At 40.0% G+C, this 18773-nt stretch overlaps 1 protein-coding gene across 1 annotated transcript in view; it reads right to left on the bottom strand.

Moving 5' to 3' along the window:
• Positions 1-1605: 1605 nt before the first annotated feature.
• RIMS2 (regulating synaptic membrane exocytosis 2) overlaps positions 1606-18773 on the bottom strand; it is a gene marked incomplete at both ends in the record, with an annotated part of 276924 nt that continues 259756 nt past the window's right edge. Inside the window, 5 exon segments of the mRNA XM_083359700.1 lie at positions 1606-1824; positions 6708-6847; positions 8633-8734; positions 13847-13959; positions 15845-15986. Coding sequence (XP_083215826.1) covers positions 1606-1824; positions 6708-6847; positions 8633-8734; positions 13847-13959; positions 15845-15986 — 716 coding nt within the window.

The raw sequence follows: 18773 nt of genomic DNA, 5'->3' as shown, positions 1-18773 counted from the left end.
ATGTAATTCCCATTAATAGAAAGGTTAAGCAGATATAGGACTGCAGCTCAAATTATGACTTGAATGTCAAGTTCATATTCACTGATTTCCTATCCCAGTTTATGAAAACTGAACAGAAGAGTTTAACAGGTAGCAATTTATTTGGCTCAATGGAAGTGATAAGATGCTGATATTTACTAAGACAGTCCCAATATTTCTTTATCTAGAAATGATAGTTCAACCTTTGAACGAATGATGCTGGTGCTGAAAACAAATGTATTGAAGACGCTTTACAAATGGCCATGTGATTCCAGTATTTTGCTGTAGAATTCAATTTGAACATGAGAGGGAAACGTTTTTTTCATGCACTGTACAATAAACAGCAAAAAGTTCAATTTGTTATCAAATACATGCTGAATTATTGTAATGTACTCCCCAAGCCATGTTGCAAAATTCTTTTCAACGTGCTTGAAAAAAGTTCTTAAACAATTTTTTTTCTCAAAGATTTCAGAAATGCAGAATCAGTCTGTATCCCTGAATCAAATAGGGAGCTCAGAGCAGTAAGTCAAAAAGTAGCAATTTTGGAGGGCAATGATTGTCCTGGGAGCCAGGACAGCAACGAGAGGGCAAAAGGAGGATGGGGGAAAGAAGAAGGGAAAGAAGTGTACAATTTGCACATATTTTGAACTTTACAAGGCTTGTACCTTCTACATTTAAATAAATTTAATATATTACATTTATTTCTTGTCACATAAACATAATTTGAGTATTTACTAGAAATTATTAATTTTTCATTGTTGTCTGCAAAAAACACAGACCATGATTGGTTTAAAGAATGATAACTTGGTGTGTCTATCACCTTGTTGCATTCTCTCCCTTTTAAAACCATGCACTAGTGAAATTTATTTTTAAAAATAATATAAATTGTTGAAAATGGCTGATTTATTCTTTTTTTTTTTTGCAAGTTGCAGCCCCAAGAAAATAATTTTAAATGTTCAGCATAATCTGTGTCCATGCAAAAAAAAGTGTCTTTAATTCATACAGTACAGTATAGCCACAGAATTTTACTTTTCACTTAGTCCACGCTGGATTCGACTCTATTAGTAGCTGGAGTTACAAAGCCTGCCACTCTTAAGTCTTCAAGCTTTCTGATAAGGCAAGTTTCCTCTGCTGTTAATGAATGCAATGACAGCTCCATTTCCCTTTTTCTTCTAATGATCTGCAGCATCTTTGGGTAGCTCCATATTTCTGTGGCATAACCAGGTTTGGGTGGGTGCGGGCAGAAAAAGGCCAGTAAAGAAAAGGGAACAAGAAAACAGACGTGCCGTTGAAGGGATTCTTGTTGCATGAGACAGCTTGATTCTTTAGTTTAATCCATGGCTTCAAATTGGATTAAAAGTTGAGTGTCACTGAAGTCCAAACCATTCAGTTCTTCCAGTTCCACTCCTTCACCTGAGGACTTCCTTTAGAGCACAATGTGTGCAACTTCCTCTGAGAATACAGGATCGCTTTCTAGCCCTAGAAACAGGCTCCAAAGACGCAACATTAAGCATGCAGTGTTACCAGAGCTTGCGACCTGTTAAATATTTTTTGTAACGCTGGTTGCTATGATAAAGTTCACAGCTGCTATGAGCGAGCATACGATGGTCCTGTCGAACTTTCAAGAGATGATTGGGAAGCCCTTCTTGTAAGAGGGGCCAAAGTTGGATCTACTAGGGACGAAGGAGGGAATAGTTTAAACCAGCCAATCACCATATTGGACAGATCCAGTTCTTCTAAAAGTATCTGTGCCACTCCCATAAAGGATTTGTGATCCATACGTCCGTAGTCTCCCCATACAATAATCTGTTGAATTAAAAAGAAATAATACATTTTAAGGAAGTGGCAAAGGAAATGCATTATTTTATGTAGAATAGTACTAAGATGGATAGGCTGATATGTGCTGATTTAATGAACCAAACAAGAAAAATATGAGTTGGAAACACTGCCTGGGGTCCAAATTACATTTACTCAAGTTTATTTTCTAATTTCATCTTCTCCCTGAGCCATATTATCATGTACATAAAGAGTCCCTTAATTTTTGAAGAATGGAGTGGCCGTAGATGGCTCATGTTACATTTCATCTCAAATGAAGATTAGATTCTAATAGAGCTAAATCCAAACAAAAATCTCTTCATTATTTAAAACAGTGATACATTTGATTACATCAAAAAGACTTGCAAATTATGTTGGCAAATGCAAAGACTATCCAAAAGATACAATTAACACTAACCAGGGTTTAATTCTAAAATCCTAAAAATGCATTTCATTATCAAATAAAAGCACATTCTTTGACTTTACTAGGTCTGGCATGTGGAGTAAGCAATAACTCAAATCTAGGTACCCTGCTGAAGTGCTCAGAATAAGTCTGATAATAACTCCCTTCCTAGCACATTTTGTAGCAAGGTAGCAATCAAAGCTACACAAATATCTACAAAACTGAGAGCTTAAACAGAACATGAGTCATTGATTCCACCTTTTACATATAAGAACAGGTAGATAGAACAAAAATACTTCTATGAAAGGGTAAAGACTGCAAGTTCAAGATAAACTCCAGATGATATCCTGAACAAGTTCATGTACTTGGCAAGAATTTCAAATCATTTGCCATAGTCTTTTCTTAAAGTGTTTTTTCCACATCAATCATCTCCCATTCAGCAAAAGTTATGAGATCTGTTCTTAATAGTTCTCAAGCTAGCACCTTAAATTGGACCAGTGTAAAGACTTGAAGATAGTTCAGTTCTGCAACACTGGGTAGATAAAAGGTGGAACATCATATGAATTTAGGTCCTTTCATACCAGAATGACTGGTAATCTGGCTTGAATCTCATTACAGATCCATCTCTCAGATTTTTTGTTTTTAAACACTTTGAACTTTTTCAGGACGATAACTGTAAAAAATAATAGATTTAAGTTTATCAATCCAAATAATTGTTTACAATTTAAATTATGGCTATATGAATGATAATCTGGAAGCAACTCCCAATAAATACAACATACCATTTCTATGTAACTTTTCACCAATTATGCTATGAGGCTTTTAATCTGCAGTCTTGGATTTAATTTTTATTTGCTGCTGTTTCCAATAGTGTTTTGTATTGTTCTTCTATTTAGGTCACAGCACAAAGGAGCATCTAGCTGACTTTGGCTAATTTTGGAAAAATGAATCAGGGTTAGACCTGATTAGCATAAGAATGGAAGAGCACTATTAAATCTCAAGGCTAGACAGTGTTTGACTATGAGAATAATGCTATTTTTGCTCCCTTCTACAAAGGGAAAATAGCAAGAATGAATGTGAAAACAACAGAGGATTAATTTTGCAAAGTGTCATAGGAAGCTGGTAGAACTTTGATACAAAAAGTACAAGAAGTAACAATGACTAAAATTTAGGAAATGCAGTGCAGCTTTACACCATATAGTGATGAATGTATTACTTTTTTGCAGTTCAAATGGTCATTAATAACCACATGAATGTAGCAAGAAAATTATGTTTGCTGATTTAATGAACGTATATGACAAAATAAATCAGCTGGAATTATGGAATGTTTTAAGTGACTATAGAGATGAAGCTGATTGCTAAATGCAGTAAGAATGACACAGGATAAGAAAGCTTGGGTGAGAACAAATGGAATGCTTAATAAATAGTTGGATATTGAGCAGGGAATAAGATAAGAATGTGTGTTGCCCCCTTTTTTATTTAATGAATTTACAAATAAATATTGATGTCATTAGCAGTGAGTTGATTGGGATGTGAACATTTGTGTAGCTTTGGCCAAAGATGATATCGTGTTATTGGCTGAGAAACCAAATAATTTGCAATAGATTACGGCTATATGATAACAAGAAGTAATATAGAAAATAATGTATCGAAGATAAAGATAGCTTTTATAAGAAAAAAATGTGTTTATATTGGCAAGTTATACATAAATGGCAAAAGACCAGAGCTGGCAAAAGACCAGAGGAGATAGGCAGTGTACTTTGGTAGGAAAAAAAATAGATGAAGAAATGTTCAGATGTGCAAAAATAAGAGATAGCAAGTAGTATATGGTATGTTGTGAAATAAATATATGGGGGGGAGCAAGAATGGCTATGTGTTTCTCTCCACTATGTGATATGAGAGTGAGAGTTGATATGACAAGAGAAACAAAAAAATAAGTTGACCACAGAAGGAATGGGTTAGGTAGGTGTGGTAAAACAAGAAGGTAGAGTCAAACAGTGATTGATTCCTAAATTAATGCAGACTGAACACGAAATAGTGTAATGAGTATGAAATAAATTCTTATTTTTATTGGTTTGGGGTTCACAGGGAAGATAAATGAAAAATTCCAAAACCAATATATGAAAGAGTGAATGATTGAAATAAAGGGAAAACCCTGAGGCTGGATGAGTTGATGAGTTCCTAAAAAAAAAGTAGAAAGAACAAAAAGAAATGCATGAAATGGTGTTTGGAAGTAGTTGGAGATAAGATGCTTTGCAAAGATAGAAAAATTTGCAGAAGCATGGTAGATTGTACTACCGGTAGTATACATTCGTTTTAGCTATATTGCCTTTTCTTTTTTTATTATCATTTAATTTCTTTAGCTTACTCTTTCTTTTTTCTGCACTCTGCATAAAATTGCTTATCTCAAATGGTAAAACAAGATGGATGTGTGTATGTGTACGTTAAATATTTATGTAAAAGCAAAGTAGGATTTTATTTGTTTATAAAGTTGGAAATGGATTAGCATAATAGAGAGCTTAAAATATTATTATGCCATAAAACAGCTGGGGGGGAGGTTAGTCTTAGCTATATTAAATTAATATCCTAGAGCACACCAGGCCACAACCAGCCAAGAAAAACTACTTGCAACTGAGGCACAAAAGAATTCAAGGACAGATGAAAGGTATATAACCTAAGTAAAACTTAGCAGCTAGTAGCAGCTACTCCCCCTTACCTACTTGCTCTTCCACCACAAAATGAATCTCAGGCTACTGTTTCCTTACAGGGCTACATAGGGGGTTGTTTAAGGAAATCATCCAATGCTTCAGGGGCTTCTTTTTGATTTAATGGGGAGCAACTAGAAAATAAGCTTTTATCAGGAGCACAAATAAGAGTAACACATCTTGAGAAGTTCAATGGAGAAACACATAGCTACGCCTATTGCATGATGGTTGGTGATATAAAAAAGGCTTAATTTGCAACTTCAATAATGTCTCAAGTAGCAACCCAGCAAATCCTTTCATACACTTCACACTAAGATGTTCACTGTTCTTGTTGTAGTAGCTACTGAGGTGTTCAGTGCACCATCTGGTTTATTACAGTATGTAGAATTAATGTAAATGTTTAAGATCCAAAATGTTGAAGAGGAGTTTTATTGCTACACTGCTACAAAGTTCTCTTGACCTTTCATTTTGTTGAGTGGTATACCTGCCTTAAAAGGGATGATAGTGTTCCACTCCTATAAAAACTCTCCATTTAAAAGTTTGTGGTAAATAATTCACAGGTGCTTCTACAGTTATCATTGTCACAGACTTCTTTAGTTAGCATGCCTATTAGAAACCTTAGCTGACTGAACAGCTGTGCCCTTCTTGAAGCCGAATAGTCTATCATACTTGTCCAAGTACTAATGACCTGTAATAGTATGTGGGAATGACCTTGGGAGACAGGTACGAGAAAATATGATGCCCATGGATTTTCAGTAGTTTGCTATTCATTCTTTCTAGGGCTGAGAGAAAGTGTCTGGTCCAAGGACACTCCGCTGGTTTGCGCTGAAGGCAGGGCTAGAATTCATAGTTTTCTGGTTTTAGCCTGATGCCTTAATCACAACTCCAAACTAGCTTTTGAAACAATTGTACTGGCTACAAGTTAGCCCCATTGATGGCTTATTAGCTCTTATTGCCAGCTACTAAAAAGCTTCATCGCTGGTATATGAAATAACAACTTGGGAAAAGAAATGTAGTAATGTTCTTCCCACAGCAGGAGTTAGAAGGCAGATACAGAAAAATTCCCTTGGCTGAACAAAGATGCCCCTTTGTTGTAGATGCAATGGGAACCACAGTGCATTTTTTAAATTATACTGCAAATTCTACAGCCTCTCTCTTTGTAGTTGATCTCCCCATTCCTCTCTAAATTCACAGGACAATTCTGTTTTCCTAAACAGTGCTAAGTTGTCTTATACCATGTAAAATCTGCCCTGCAATGAGTAATTATTGTTGATGACTATGCAATGTATTACTATGGTGGTCATTTGGGTCTGTGGTCATAATATAATCTATTCATCCTGAACTGCAGCTTCTAGTAGGATGCCTTTTCTATTACACACTTGTTTAAGTACTTAACTTCCCTACAAACAATACTGCCTTATGATCACTTACAAAAGGACCTCCTTGATTGGGTTGCCCGCTCTTTGGAATGCTTTTCCTCCTGTGCAAGGGCTGCTAGCCTTTACATTAGCTATGGAAATACTACCTTTTCAGGGAGATCTTCTCAGTATTAAAGGTGGAGACAAAAGTTTATTTATTTCCATTAATTCATTTATTCCTGTTCAATTCTTTTTTAATATGTACATTTTACATTAACTATTGAACGGGAATTTTTTTTCAGGTTTTTTTTTTTTAGTTCAGCTGAAATATTTTATGGGAAGCAGCACAGACCTTTTTAAAAATGAAGAAATAAATATATTAATCTGCATAGTAATAATGCAAATTACCTGTAAAACTTTCCCTTGAGGGTTCTCTTCAAATGACAACAGCTGCTGGTAAAGAGGTTCCAGCGTTTTTCTTGCCACTTTTGTTTTCTTTTTGGCTATACAGACTCCATTTTCTAATAGATACACCTTTACATATGGTGCTTTGGAGGGAAAAATATAAACAACTGTTAAGAAAATTTTACATTAGTTATACTCTTGAGCAGTCAGTGATATTTAGCTTCAAATGAATATATCTTCACACAGTATAGTGCATTTATGAATTACCACAATAAATTACTTATGCAAGCTTCTCTTTCTGTCCTTTGTCCCTCTTCCCTAACACTGTGAATGAGCAAATACTGTGTTTCCCTGAAAATAAGACCTGATCTTATATTTCTTTTGCCTCCAAAACAAGCACCAGGTCTTATTTTCAAGGGATGTCTTACCCACTTACCTTAGGACTATCGCAGCCAGGTCTCCCATGCCCCAACATCTGCCTTGCCTCACCAGCCCACTTCTTCTGTGGCCACTCACCACCACTCACATGTGTCACCCCCGGCCTTTGTTTTGTCGTCAGAGGCCTTCAGGCAAAGCCTCTGCAGGCAAGAAATTCTGGATTGATGCATGCGGCACCCCCGAGCTCCATTTTGCCATCAGAGGCCTTTCCTGAAGGGCCCTGCCAGCAAAATGGAGGCCAAGGGGCATCATGCATGTCAATCTGGAACTCGTTTCTTGGATGCAGAGGCCTTTTCAAAGGGCTTTGATGGTGAAATTGAAGCCAGGGGGGTGATGCACGCAAGTGATGGCAAGCAGCTGCAGAAGTGGGACAGTGAGATGAAGCAGATGTTGGGGTGTGGAGGCCTGGATGCAACTGTCCTAAGGTAAGTGGGTGCAGGGCCATTCCAGCCCCCCCCCACACCAGTCTTGCCCTAGCTTGATTTTTACCCATGTGCCTCTTCCTACCTTGTGCAACCAGGTGTATTAGAGTGGGTGGGGTCTTAAGTAGGCCTTATTTTTGGGGTAGGGCTTATATTGGACGCACATGTAAAAATCAAGCTACAGCTTATTTCGGTGTAGGTTTTATTTTTGGGAAAACACAGTACTAGTAGTATTGCTTCAGGGTTCAATAGATGTTTAGTCTTCAACAGAAGACTAAACAAAACAGAAGGGCAATTCACAGTTGTAGCTTTGGATTCTAAGAATGCTAAGAGCTTAGCTTAGAATTCAGGTTTAACCATAGTTTCAGTTGGGAAACTGACCATCCTAGACCAAGCCATGTCCAAAAATGCTTGCCCAGCAATCTGACAAATTAGCCATCAATAGACACATAGGCATAAACAATATCTACATACTATGCAAAAGAGACAATCGAAAACCAAAAAGGGAACAAAAAGACCAAAGCACCTCACCATAAGCAATCAGCACCCAAACACATATTATTTCCAAGATTAACATCAGACCAACAATCAAGTAAACAATACCCCAATCAAGGAACTGCCAAACAAGATAGCTCAACCAAAGAATGTTAAGACCACTCCCATCAACACTGACAGGGCAAGCCACTAGTTATATAAACTGAGAGCAAACCCCACTCCTTACTAGCACTGATGATGTTATCTAGTTTGGATAATGAAACGTCTGCAAGAAACCAACTAAGCTCAGAGAGCAACCAGGACCCCTCATACTAACAGTTTCCATTCATATGCCCATATAGTATTATTAATTAATTTCATATATCAAAACTGGAACAGAGTTAAGAAAATTGAATTACAAAAACTAATGCTCTCTATTGTGCAGATCTTGTCTCTAAAGAAGAGGGCCTACAGGGATGTTCAGTACGGTAAAGCTGAGGCTACTTTCACTAAAGGTTATGATTATGAAAAAATGAATTGCTCACATACTATCACAGCATTTATAGTTCTGGGATCTAATTATACTTCTTTTACCTGGCAGTGTCTTTGAACCTGGTTTTACAACAAGGCCTCGTGCTCTTATTATTTCTACCTCCAATTGTCCCTTTTTGTCCATCATTCCAATTTGGATATCACCTAAAGAGACAAAAAATGCAAGTACTTACATGACAAGCAGATACAATTGTATGAATGCATACGTGTGCACATGCACACACATTGTCTGTGATTATATAAAGATACATTAAAGTAAATATTTAAATAACTGATCTGTCTCTCTACATCAACTCAGTTTAACTGAAAACCACATCTGATCACTCCTGATTGTATTAGATTCTTACTTATAGGACTGAACAATAGATTTTCTATTTCTATTATTAACAATTTAAAGGAGTTCTCAACTGAGAAAGTTGAAGAATATATAGTGGGGGATCATGGTATGTGCCAAGGGAGCCAAAGAAAAGCAATGTGTACGATATTGCAAATACTATCTAGCTGATCCCAGAAAAGGCATTGTTCCATATCTGTATCCATAATAGAACTTGGACAGGGGGGGCCACAGGGGAAAAGCAAGGTTAGAAGTGAGCCATGGGAGAAAAAAGGATAAGAAATACTGCTAGAGGATATATTTTCCCAATTCATCCATATATGTAATTATAACCTTCCATAATTTAATTTAATTAATTTAATTTATTGAGATTTTTATACCGCCCTTCTCCCAAAGGGACTCAGGGCGGTTCACAGGGCATAAATATAAATAACAATATAAACATTAAAAGACAATTAAATCAATGCCCAAGTTAAAACTAGAATAATAAAACAAGCCTATAAAAACCCATGTACCCCCATCAGGCCAGACCCGCTAGTTCAAATAAATGGGTCTTCAACCCGCGACGGAAGGATCGGAGGTCTGATGCCATCCGGAGCTCAACCGGCAGTTGGTTCCATAACGCCGGAGCACCCACAGAGAAGGCCCTCCCCCTGGGGGCCACCAGTCGACATTCCTTGACAGGAGGCACCCTGAGGAGGCCCTCTCTGTGGGCGCGCACAGGGCGGAGGGGAGTCGACGCCGGCAGCAGGTGGTCCTCGAGGTATCGCGGACCCATGCCATGTAGGGTCTTAAAGATCATAACCAAAACCTTGAACCTTACCCGGAAGACAACTGGTAACCAATGCAGCTCACGGAGCAAAGGTGTAACATGGGAGTACCGGGAAACTCCCAAGACAACTCTCGCGGCCGCCATTCTGTACCAGTTGGAGCCTCCGAGTAGTCTTCAAGGGAAGTCCCATGTAGAGAGCGTTACAGTAGTCTAGGCGAGAGGTCACGAGCGCATGAGTGACCGTACATAAGGCCTCCCGGTCCAGATAGGGCCGCAACTGGCGCACCAGGCGAACCTGGGCAAAAGCCCCCCTAGTCACGGCCACTATGTGATCCTCCAAAGTGAGTCGTGAATCTAGGAGGACTCCCAAGTTGCGAGCCCTATCCACAGGGGGTAAAAGCTCACCCCCCATAGAAAGAGGTGGAACATCCCAGTTGTCCCGGGAAGCCGGAATGTACAGCCACTCAGTCTTGTCAGGGTTGAGTTGAAGTCTGTTCCTCCCCATCCAGACCCGAACCGCCTCCAGGCAACGGGACATCACAGCGAGGGCATCACTGGGGTGGTTTGGGGTCGAAATAAAAAGTTGGGTATCATCAGCATATTGATGATACCCAACTCCAATACCACGAATGATCTCACCCAGCGGTTTCATATAGATGTTGAACAGGAGAGGCGAGAGGACCGATCCCTGAGGAACTCCACAAGCGAGAGTCCTAGGGGTCGACCTCTGCCCCCCTGCCAACACCGACTGCGAGCGTCCCAGGAGATAGGAGGAGAACCACTGAAGAACCGTGCCTCCCACTCCCAATCCCCTGAGACGCTGCAGCAGGATACCATGGTCGATGGTATCGAAAGCCGCTGTTGTGACTCAGGGCCAGCCTGTGGTTTCGGCAGCCGGCTCAGATGTGTCGGAGGACTCAGATGAGGGGGAGGAGGACCGTGTGGGAGACGAACCGGTTGATGATGGCGTGGAGGCTTGGCAGAGTTCCCAGCCGGGGCCCTCTTCTCAGCTGCGTGAGCCCGATAGTGCGGAAGATGATGACCCACAGCTGGCCCTGTTCAAGGACGCCCGACGCAGGAGGCAGTCGAGCAGGAACAAACAAAGAAAGAATGTGGGACTCCTTGGGAGGAGGCACAGGGAGACCACGCCCTGAGCTCTCTATAAAAGGAGTGTTTGGGGAGGGGCTGGTTGCTGAAAGCAACTTTTCCGCTTGAGAAGACAAGCTCTAGTGTTTTTGTTAACTGCGTAATTAAATCTTGGCAGAAGCCTTTTAGCCTTGGACGCTCTCCAGTCTCTTCTTTTTGAATAGGGGTTTGCTAGAAGAGGGCTGGTTCAGAACAGCCGCCGAGAGGTCTAATGGGACTAGGACAGAGGAATATCCCCTATCCCGAGCCCTCCAGAGATCATTCACCAGAGCGACCAATGCCGTCTCCGTGCTGTGCCCGGGCCTGAAACCCGATTGGTAAGGGTCCAGATAATCCGCTTCATCCAGGACCAGAGGGAGCTGATGCGCCACCACACTCTCAACAACCTTCGCAAGGAAGCGAAGGTTGGAGACTGGACGAAAGTTGTTCAATACAGCTGGGTCCAAGGCAGGCTTCTTGAGGAGAGGTCTCACCACCGCCTCCTTCAAGATGGTGGGGAAATAACCCTCACTCAAAGAAGCAGATATAACCGCCTGGAGCCAGCCTCGTGTCCTCTCCCTAGCTCAGGGGTCAGCAACCTGAAACAGGGAAAGAGCCACTCCGAACCGGTTCCCTCACAAAAGGAAAAACTGGGAGCCGCAAAAAATGTGTGCGCATGCGCGTTCATGTGCACATGTGCAGAACAGGGTTTGACTGAAGAGTGGAGCCAAGGCGAGATATGCAGCTACCCTGCATATTTGAATTGATTGGTTGAACTTTTTTAGTCCCACTTTTTTTTTTTTGGACTGCACATGGCAGAGGACTGGGAGCCGCAGGAGACGGCTGAAAGAGCCGCATGCGGCTCCAGAGCCGCAGGTTGCAGACCTGTGCCCTAGCTGCATAAACCAGCCAAGAAGGGCACGGGTCCAATAAACATGTGGTGGAACTCAGCTTCCCCATAATCCTGTCCACTTCATCAGGGGTCACAGAATCAAACTCCTCCCAGATAACATTGACAAGACTGCCCGCGTCCTGATCGCCAGACTCTGTCCAGCTGGAGTCCAAACCGGTCCGAATCCGAGCGATTTTATCTGACAGATGTTGGCTAAACTCCTCGGCACGACCCTGCAAGGGATCCTCCCTCACCTCCTGATTAAGAAGGGAGCGAGTCACCCTAAACAAGGCGGCCGGGCGATTATCTGCGGACGCGATGAGGGTGGAGAAGTAATTACACCTCGCCTCCCTCATCGCAGCGAGATAAGACCTAATGTAGGTTCTTAACCGCAATCGGTCGGGTTCAGATCGGCTGGACCTCCAGCAGCTCTCTAGGCCCCGTTTCCGACGCTTCATCTCCTGGAGCTCCGCGGAGAACCATGGAGCTCGCTGGGATCTGCGCCGGGTCAGGGGCCGCAAGGGTACAACCTGGTCGAGTGCCTCAGTGGCTGCCCTTTCCCAGGCTTCCACTAAGGCATCCGCCGAGCTGTGAGCAATGGAGGCAGGTGGGGACCCCAGCGCCGCTTGGAATCTATCAGGATCCATTAGGTGTCTGGGGCGGTACCATCTAGTTGGCTCCGTACCCCCACGGCGGGGGGTGGCAAAATGGAAGACCAGCCGCAGGAGGTGATGATCGGTCCATGACAGGGGCGTAATAAATGGAAAGCCCCCACCAAGATCATCCAACCACCGTCCAGATAAGAAAATCAGGTCAAGGGTGTGGCCTCCCTCATGAGTTGGCTCAGAAATTACCTGCGTCAGGTCCATGGCCGTCATGGAAGCCATGAACTCCCGAGCAAGCTCAGATGAACCTCCCAGGGATGGTAGGTTGACGTCTCCCAAAACTATAAGTTTGGGGAACTCAACCACCAACCCTGAGAGGATATCGAGCAGCTCGGGCAGGGCTGCCGCTACGCGACTAGGCGAAATGTACACGAGCAGCAAGCCCAACTGCGCCCCAGAGCCAAATCTCATAAAGAGAGACTCACACCCGACTATCTGAGGAACGGTGGTCTCCCGCAGACATAAGGTCTCCCTAACGATCACCGCCACACCCCCACCCCTACCCTGAGCTCGAGGCTGGTGTAGCACCCGGAAGCCTGGTGGGCAAAGGTCAACCAAAGGGACCCCACCCTCTGGGCCCAACCAAGTCTCCGTGATGCAAGCCAGGTCTGCATGCTCACCCTCAACTAAATCCCTAACAAGGGGAGCTTTGTTAACCACGGACCTGGCATTCAGGTACACCAGCCTGAGCTCAGGAGGCTGCACATCCTCGCTCCCGGAACCTCGGGAAAGAAGCAGAGGGTCGGAGCACCCCACCGCTTGCAAATAGCGGAGACGGCGCTCCCGGTAACGATATGGCCCCGTCTATCCGCCTGCTGCCATTCCCCATCGTGGGAATTGGTAATCCCACGACCCGCTCATGAGCCCCGGAGACAACGACCCCTCGTTCTCCCCCCGCGCGGTCAGACCCAAGTCTGGCCTGAACTATGGTTGATTGGCCGCCCCCCAAAGCCAAACAACCCCTATCTCCCACCCCTCTCCCCAACCCCGTAAAATTTTTTGATAAAAACATAATCAGGGGCCTCTTATTACATTTATGTTGACGGCCCCTGCCCCTGTCCAGCCATTCTCATAAGAACACCATGATGTTTTCTAGAGGTTATATATTGACAGTTGCAAGAAAGCCATATGTAATAGTGTTAAAGTGCTAAATTATGAAAGAGGAGATTGAGATTTTAGTCCTTAGACACAGAAGCCACTTTGGGTCAATCTGTCCTTGTCAGCGCTAATTAGTCACAAGGTATTTATTTATTAAATCTGTTTGCCGCCCATCTCACTTCGAAGCAACCCTAGCAACTTTTGTGTGTGTGTGTGTGTGTGTGTGTGTGTGTGTGTGTAACGAGTGTTTTCTTTCCTCTTCCAATCTATTTTAAGTCGAAATTATTCCAACAAATCTAAAGTGAATATAGGTGGTTGACCAAGGGCAATTCAGTTCGAATGTGATTATTCAAATCTCAACATTTCTTACCCATTGCTGGAGTAGCCAGGGTCTGGCGTCCAACAAGCTGTGCAGGGCCAAGTCCATCCAGAAAATCACTGAATTGGCTATCGGTCGCCAACCGCACACCAGGGAAGATCAAACTAATAGAAAGCACATTTCTTTTTACCAATATGGTTCTAACACAAAGATCCACAAATTATATTATAAATGTGGGCAACATTAGTTATGTTCCATTCCACATCTAGTGTGCATTTACAAATGTTATTTTATGACACAAAAAGAAATTTATTACTGAATATACTGAATATTTTATTTGATCTTAAAAATATTTTTGATCATCATTATTACTTGTATTCTGGAGTCTGAACTGGAACCCAAAGATTCTAAATTGCTTATATGAAAAAAAAGCTGGCATACATATCTCACATTGTTTATCCTATGTTGCAGTGTTTTAAATGTGGCTTTGAATATGGTAATACAATTGATTGACAGTTTCCTTATACTTTCTGAAAGGAACCAAATTGGGCAGAAAAACATTTCCTGATATTTTCAGTCAAATTACTGAATTTAAATGTTGCTAATTAAAGGTATGTCATGTAGGCAGTTCCTCTGTTCTCAAGAGTATTTCATCTTCAAGAATTACTTTAAGCCTGTTTCAAATTATACATGAAGAATGACACTGAATGAAAACAAAAGAGTTTGCCTTTACTTAAGCATGTTTGTTAGAATATTACAAAATGCCCTGAATTGCCAGATGGAACAATGTTACTGTGATGTCTTCCTTAGGTTCTAAATAATCTGGAAATTTTTGACTGACTGAAAAAATATTTGAATCACCATAAAGTATTTCTTTTGGTGTCATTGACAAATGATTGCATGGCTTGTTTTACCTCCTGTCTCTTCAAATGCACATTGCTCAAGATAGCGAGTTTCATACACATATAACAGTGTCTAAGCCAGTATTTCTGAACTTTGACAAGTTTAAGAAGAGCTGATTTCAAATCCCCATAGTTGGGGAATTCTAAGATTTGAAGTCCTGGGAGATTGGAATTTCTGGACTGGAATCCTGGGAGTGGCAGTCCACCCATCTAAAGTTTCACAAGGTTGAGAAACACTGCTCTAAACAGAGACAGCAAAACTCAAGATGGCAGTCATCGTGGTGCACCTGAAGCCCTGCCCCTTTTGTGCAGATATACAGATACAAGAGGCATGGGATTTGATTATACTGAAGTGACCATCATCTTAACCGTTTGCTCCTTCTAAAGATGCCACTGTCCTTCCACAACAGCCTTTTCCTACTTGTCCCCTACCAACTGTGTTGAAGTAAAATTCCCATCATTCCCTTCTATCATGCCTATTGGTACATAGCAGTGGCCAGGCATGCCAGAAACAATTGTTGGGGGAAAGGGACAGGTTAAATTTTACATTCCATTAAATGCATGTGGTATGACTGCCCTTCTTTTACTTTGTTACATTTGTAAAGAATGTGAGCCTTATTTATGTGATAGCCAGTCCAAACCACCGGTTCTGAAATTAGTATTGTGGGATATAGGAAAATTCAGTAGGGAGGAAGAGTAGCTGGTGGCAGTCTGGGTGATCTTACAACACCAAGTGATAGCAAATTATTATCAACCACTCAGGTGATGAGTTCTGCTAAGATCCATGAAAAGCAACATATTTGTAGAATAAAAATATATTTTTCATATATATATATATATATATATATATATATATATATATATATATATATATATATATATATATATATATATATATATATATATATATATATATATATATATGAGTTCTTGTTGGATATGAAGCCCTAGTATTGAGACAGAGACAGAGAGAGAAATAATCACACTTGTTGCTTTTTAAAAATGATATTCTATATTCTATATTCAATTAACCTCACTGAGATTTAGAATGATGGAAGTCGATGTGCAGTATTGTGATTTTAAACCTAATTTAAATCAATGACATTTGATTTAGAGATGTTTACTTACAATTGCAATCAGGACTTACTTTCCCTCTGAGCTATAACTGTTCATGCTGCCATCTGCAGACTCCCTGCTGGCCTGGCGTGTCATCCAATTTCTCATCTCCACAGCCAACCCAGTTTCTGTGCTTCTCTGTACTGTACTCTTCAATTTTTTACCACCTGCTTCTAGAAAAAAGTAAAAACACTTAGTTGTATCAAGTATCCATCTAACTAGAAATACATTTAAATGGCCAGTATAAATAGAGAAATTCAGAGTTATACAATTCTACAATGACACTAAAAAGGCACTTTTTAAATGGTACCATTATTGTAATGGTAGTTCTTATAGTAATCACCTATATATGATCTTCAAAGTTAAACATGCACAGTCAACCAGTTTTATTTACACTGAATGTATGAAAATAATTTTGCCTGGGTAATTATGTTCTCCACCTAGCAATTAAATTGGAAAATAGCTCTGAGGACCGTCAATGTAACAACTATTGCATTAAGGGAGAGAATTTATAGTGTAAATTAGTTTAGGCACAAATAATTATATTTGGACCACGAAGTATCCTTTTATCTAGTCAGTACAAACTACAAAAAGACAGTGAACCAAGGCATGGTATATATGCTTTGCATCTGTTGCTTAAATTCTTCACTTGCATTGCTTCATCACATTTCACCTTTTATTCAGGAAGTGAGGAGGAGTTATATATAGCATTCGCTTCTATTTTCTTGAACAACCTCTAAATCTAGTTAAGTTAAATAACTAGAAGAATATTACTGTCAAAACAATATTGTCTTTCTATAGCAGCCTCCATGTATACAGGCACCGCATGTATCCACTACTTCAGCATCAGATAATGCTTAATGTTCTCAGGAATTTCCAGAAGCTAAAATCAAATAGCATATTGAAGCAAGTTTTTGTACAAGAAAACATGTATTATATTACATGTTTTATTTCATATTTGCAAAGTAAAATGTTATATCATTTCCTTTCTAAAGAAGGGTAATGTTTTAATCATCGTTTCCTTTGAATTTAACAGATGCTGCTACTGAATTTGACCATAACAAGAAACTAGTATAACAACAGCAATATTCTGCTAATTCAAATGCTTCCATAAACATAATACTCTGAATGCTGTGTAATATTTAAATGCTGAATATTATTATGAGTATTTGCAGAGTTTTAAACAGAGTGGCAAATAAACTCCAGTTTAATACTCAGTCTCTAAATTTATTATTTTATTGCATTTATCAACTGCTCCAATCCTGAATGATTGTAAGTGGTATACCAAAAAAAACACATAGTAATAAATTGCATATACAGTCATGCTCGAAATTGCTGGCACCCCAGAAACTTTTCCAGAAAATCAAGTATTTCTCACAGAAAAGTATTGCAGGAACACATGTTTTGCTATACACAGGTTTATTCCCTTTGTGTGTATTGGAACACAACAAAAAAAGGGAGGAAAAAAAGCAAATTGGACATAATGTCAAACAAAACTCCAAAAAAATTTCTGGAAAAATTTCTGGGGTGCCAACAATTTTGAGCATGACTGTATGTGTATTAACAATTATTCAACAGTTGGAATTTAAATATTTTTAATCATGAAGAATGAAGTGAGTGTTAAATCCTGAATAGTGTACTCATCTAAGAGGAAGTGTAGCATACATAGAATTTCTGTAAATGTATATCTTAATATGTTTTGAAACATATCCAAACTGGTGCATCTGCTATTTTTACATCTTGCAGCATAAAGTACAATGCAGGAGAAACTGTAACTATATTTAGTTAGGAAACTGTTCACTATAGAAAGCTGCTAAATGTCAACATGTAAGATGTCAGAACATGGCCTATCATATGGCGCAATGATGACAAGATACTGTGATAGTTAATATTTTATACACCTGTGATTCAACAGTCAGACTTTCAATGTCATAATTGTCTCCCCTTTGCAGTTTTAAAAGCTACAAACCACAGCAATAAAGTTAATTTATTCTTCATTAAAGTACTTCTGTGCTCTTCCTCAAATTATATGGGAAAGGTGATTAAGCTCTATCTTCTAAAAATATATTTAGGTAAATAAAAATTTTCTAACTCCTCAAAACATTTTTTCAAGTTATGGGATCATATTTTTAGATGTCAACTTTCTAGACCAATTTTCAAAAAAGAAAGTTTGAGTAAATAACCAAATCTCTACCAAACTTGAGTATTCTTCTCCCTATTTAATAAATATTTCTTTGGCACACACTTTTAAATGTGTATGCACACATATAAGCATGTTTTGTATATTTGCCAGAAACCTCATACTACAAGAAAGCACCCAGCCAGGATACGCCAAAGTATTAATTACATATAAGCTACATATTTAAATGTAATTAATGTCTACTAATTAAAATCAATTGCCTGTAAAATAATTGTGTTCTACTGAACTCATTTTCACCCACATAAACCATTTAGAAGTACACAAGAAAAACAAGAACAAGAAGTATATGCATACATTTATACTCAGATATAATTCCCTTCTCCTTTCCAGCAGAAGCAGTGAAAGGAGGAGAAGGAAGGACAACAAAAATAACAATAAACAAATAATAAGAACAGAATGAATATGGAATAAGGAAGACTAGTCCCACTGGGCAGGGAAGGAGATTAGAAAGGAAGAAAGGGAAAGGGTTAACCAATCAAGGAAACGGGGGGGGGGGGGGGAAGACAAATAATCCCTTTAGGTTTCACAAAAAGATTTAAATTCAGCAAGTTAGCAGTGCTCCAAGTAACAAGCTATGGCTGTGGTTATTTGCTCCTCCTCCCACTTGCTTAATTTTGATCACGCCTTCTATAGTTTGCAGACAGATGTACTCATTCTCCTACCCTCTCATTTTATATTTTGTAATTTTATATTTTAGAAACACTGCTCTTCTAAACATCAGTTGTCAGGAAAATTAGGCAGGAAAGAATTGAAGTTCTGC

This window comes from Vipera ursinii (assembly GCF_947247035.1).
Source record: "Vipera ursinii genome assembly, chromosome: 3".
Taxonomy (NCBI): domain Eukaryota; kingdom Metazoa; phylum Chordata; class Lepidosauria; order Squamata; family Viperidae; genus Vipera; species Vipera ursinii.
Note: the sequence above shows the minus strand (reverse complement) of the source record. Positions and strands in the feature narration are given on the sequence as shown.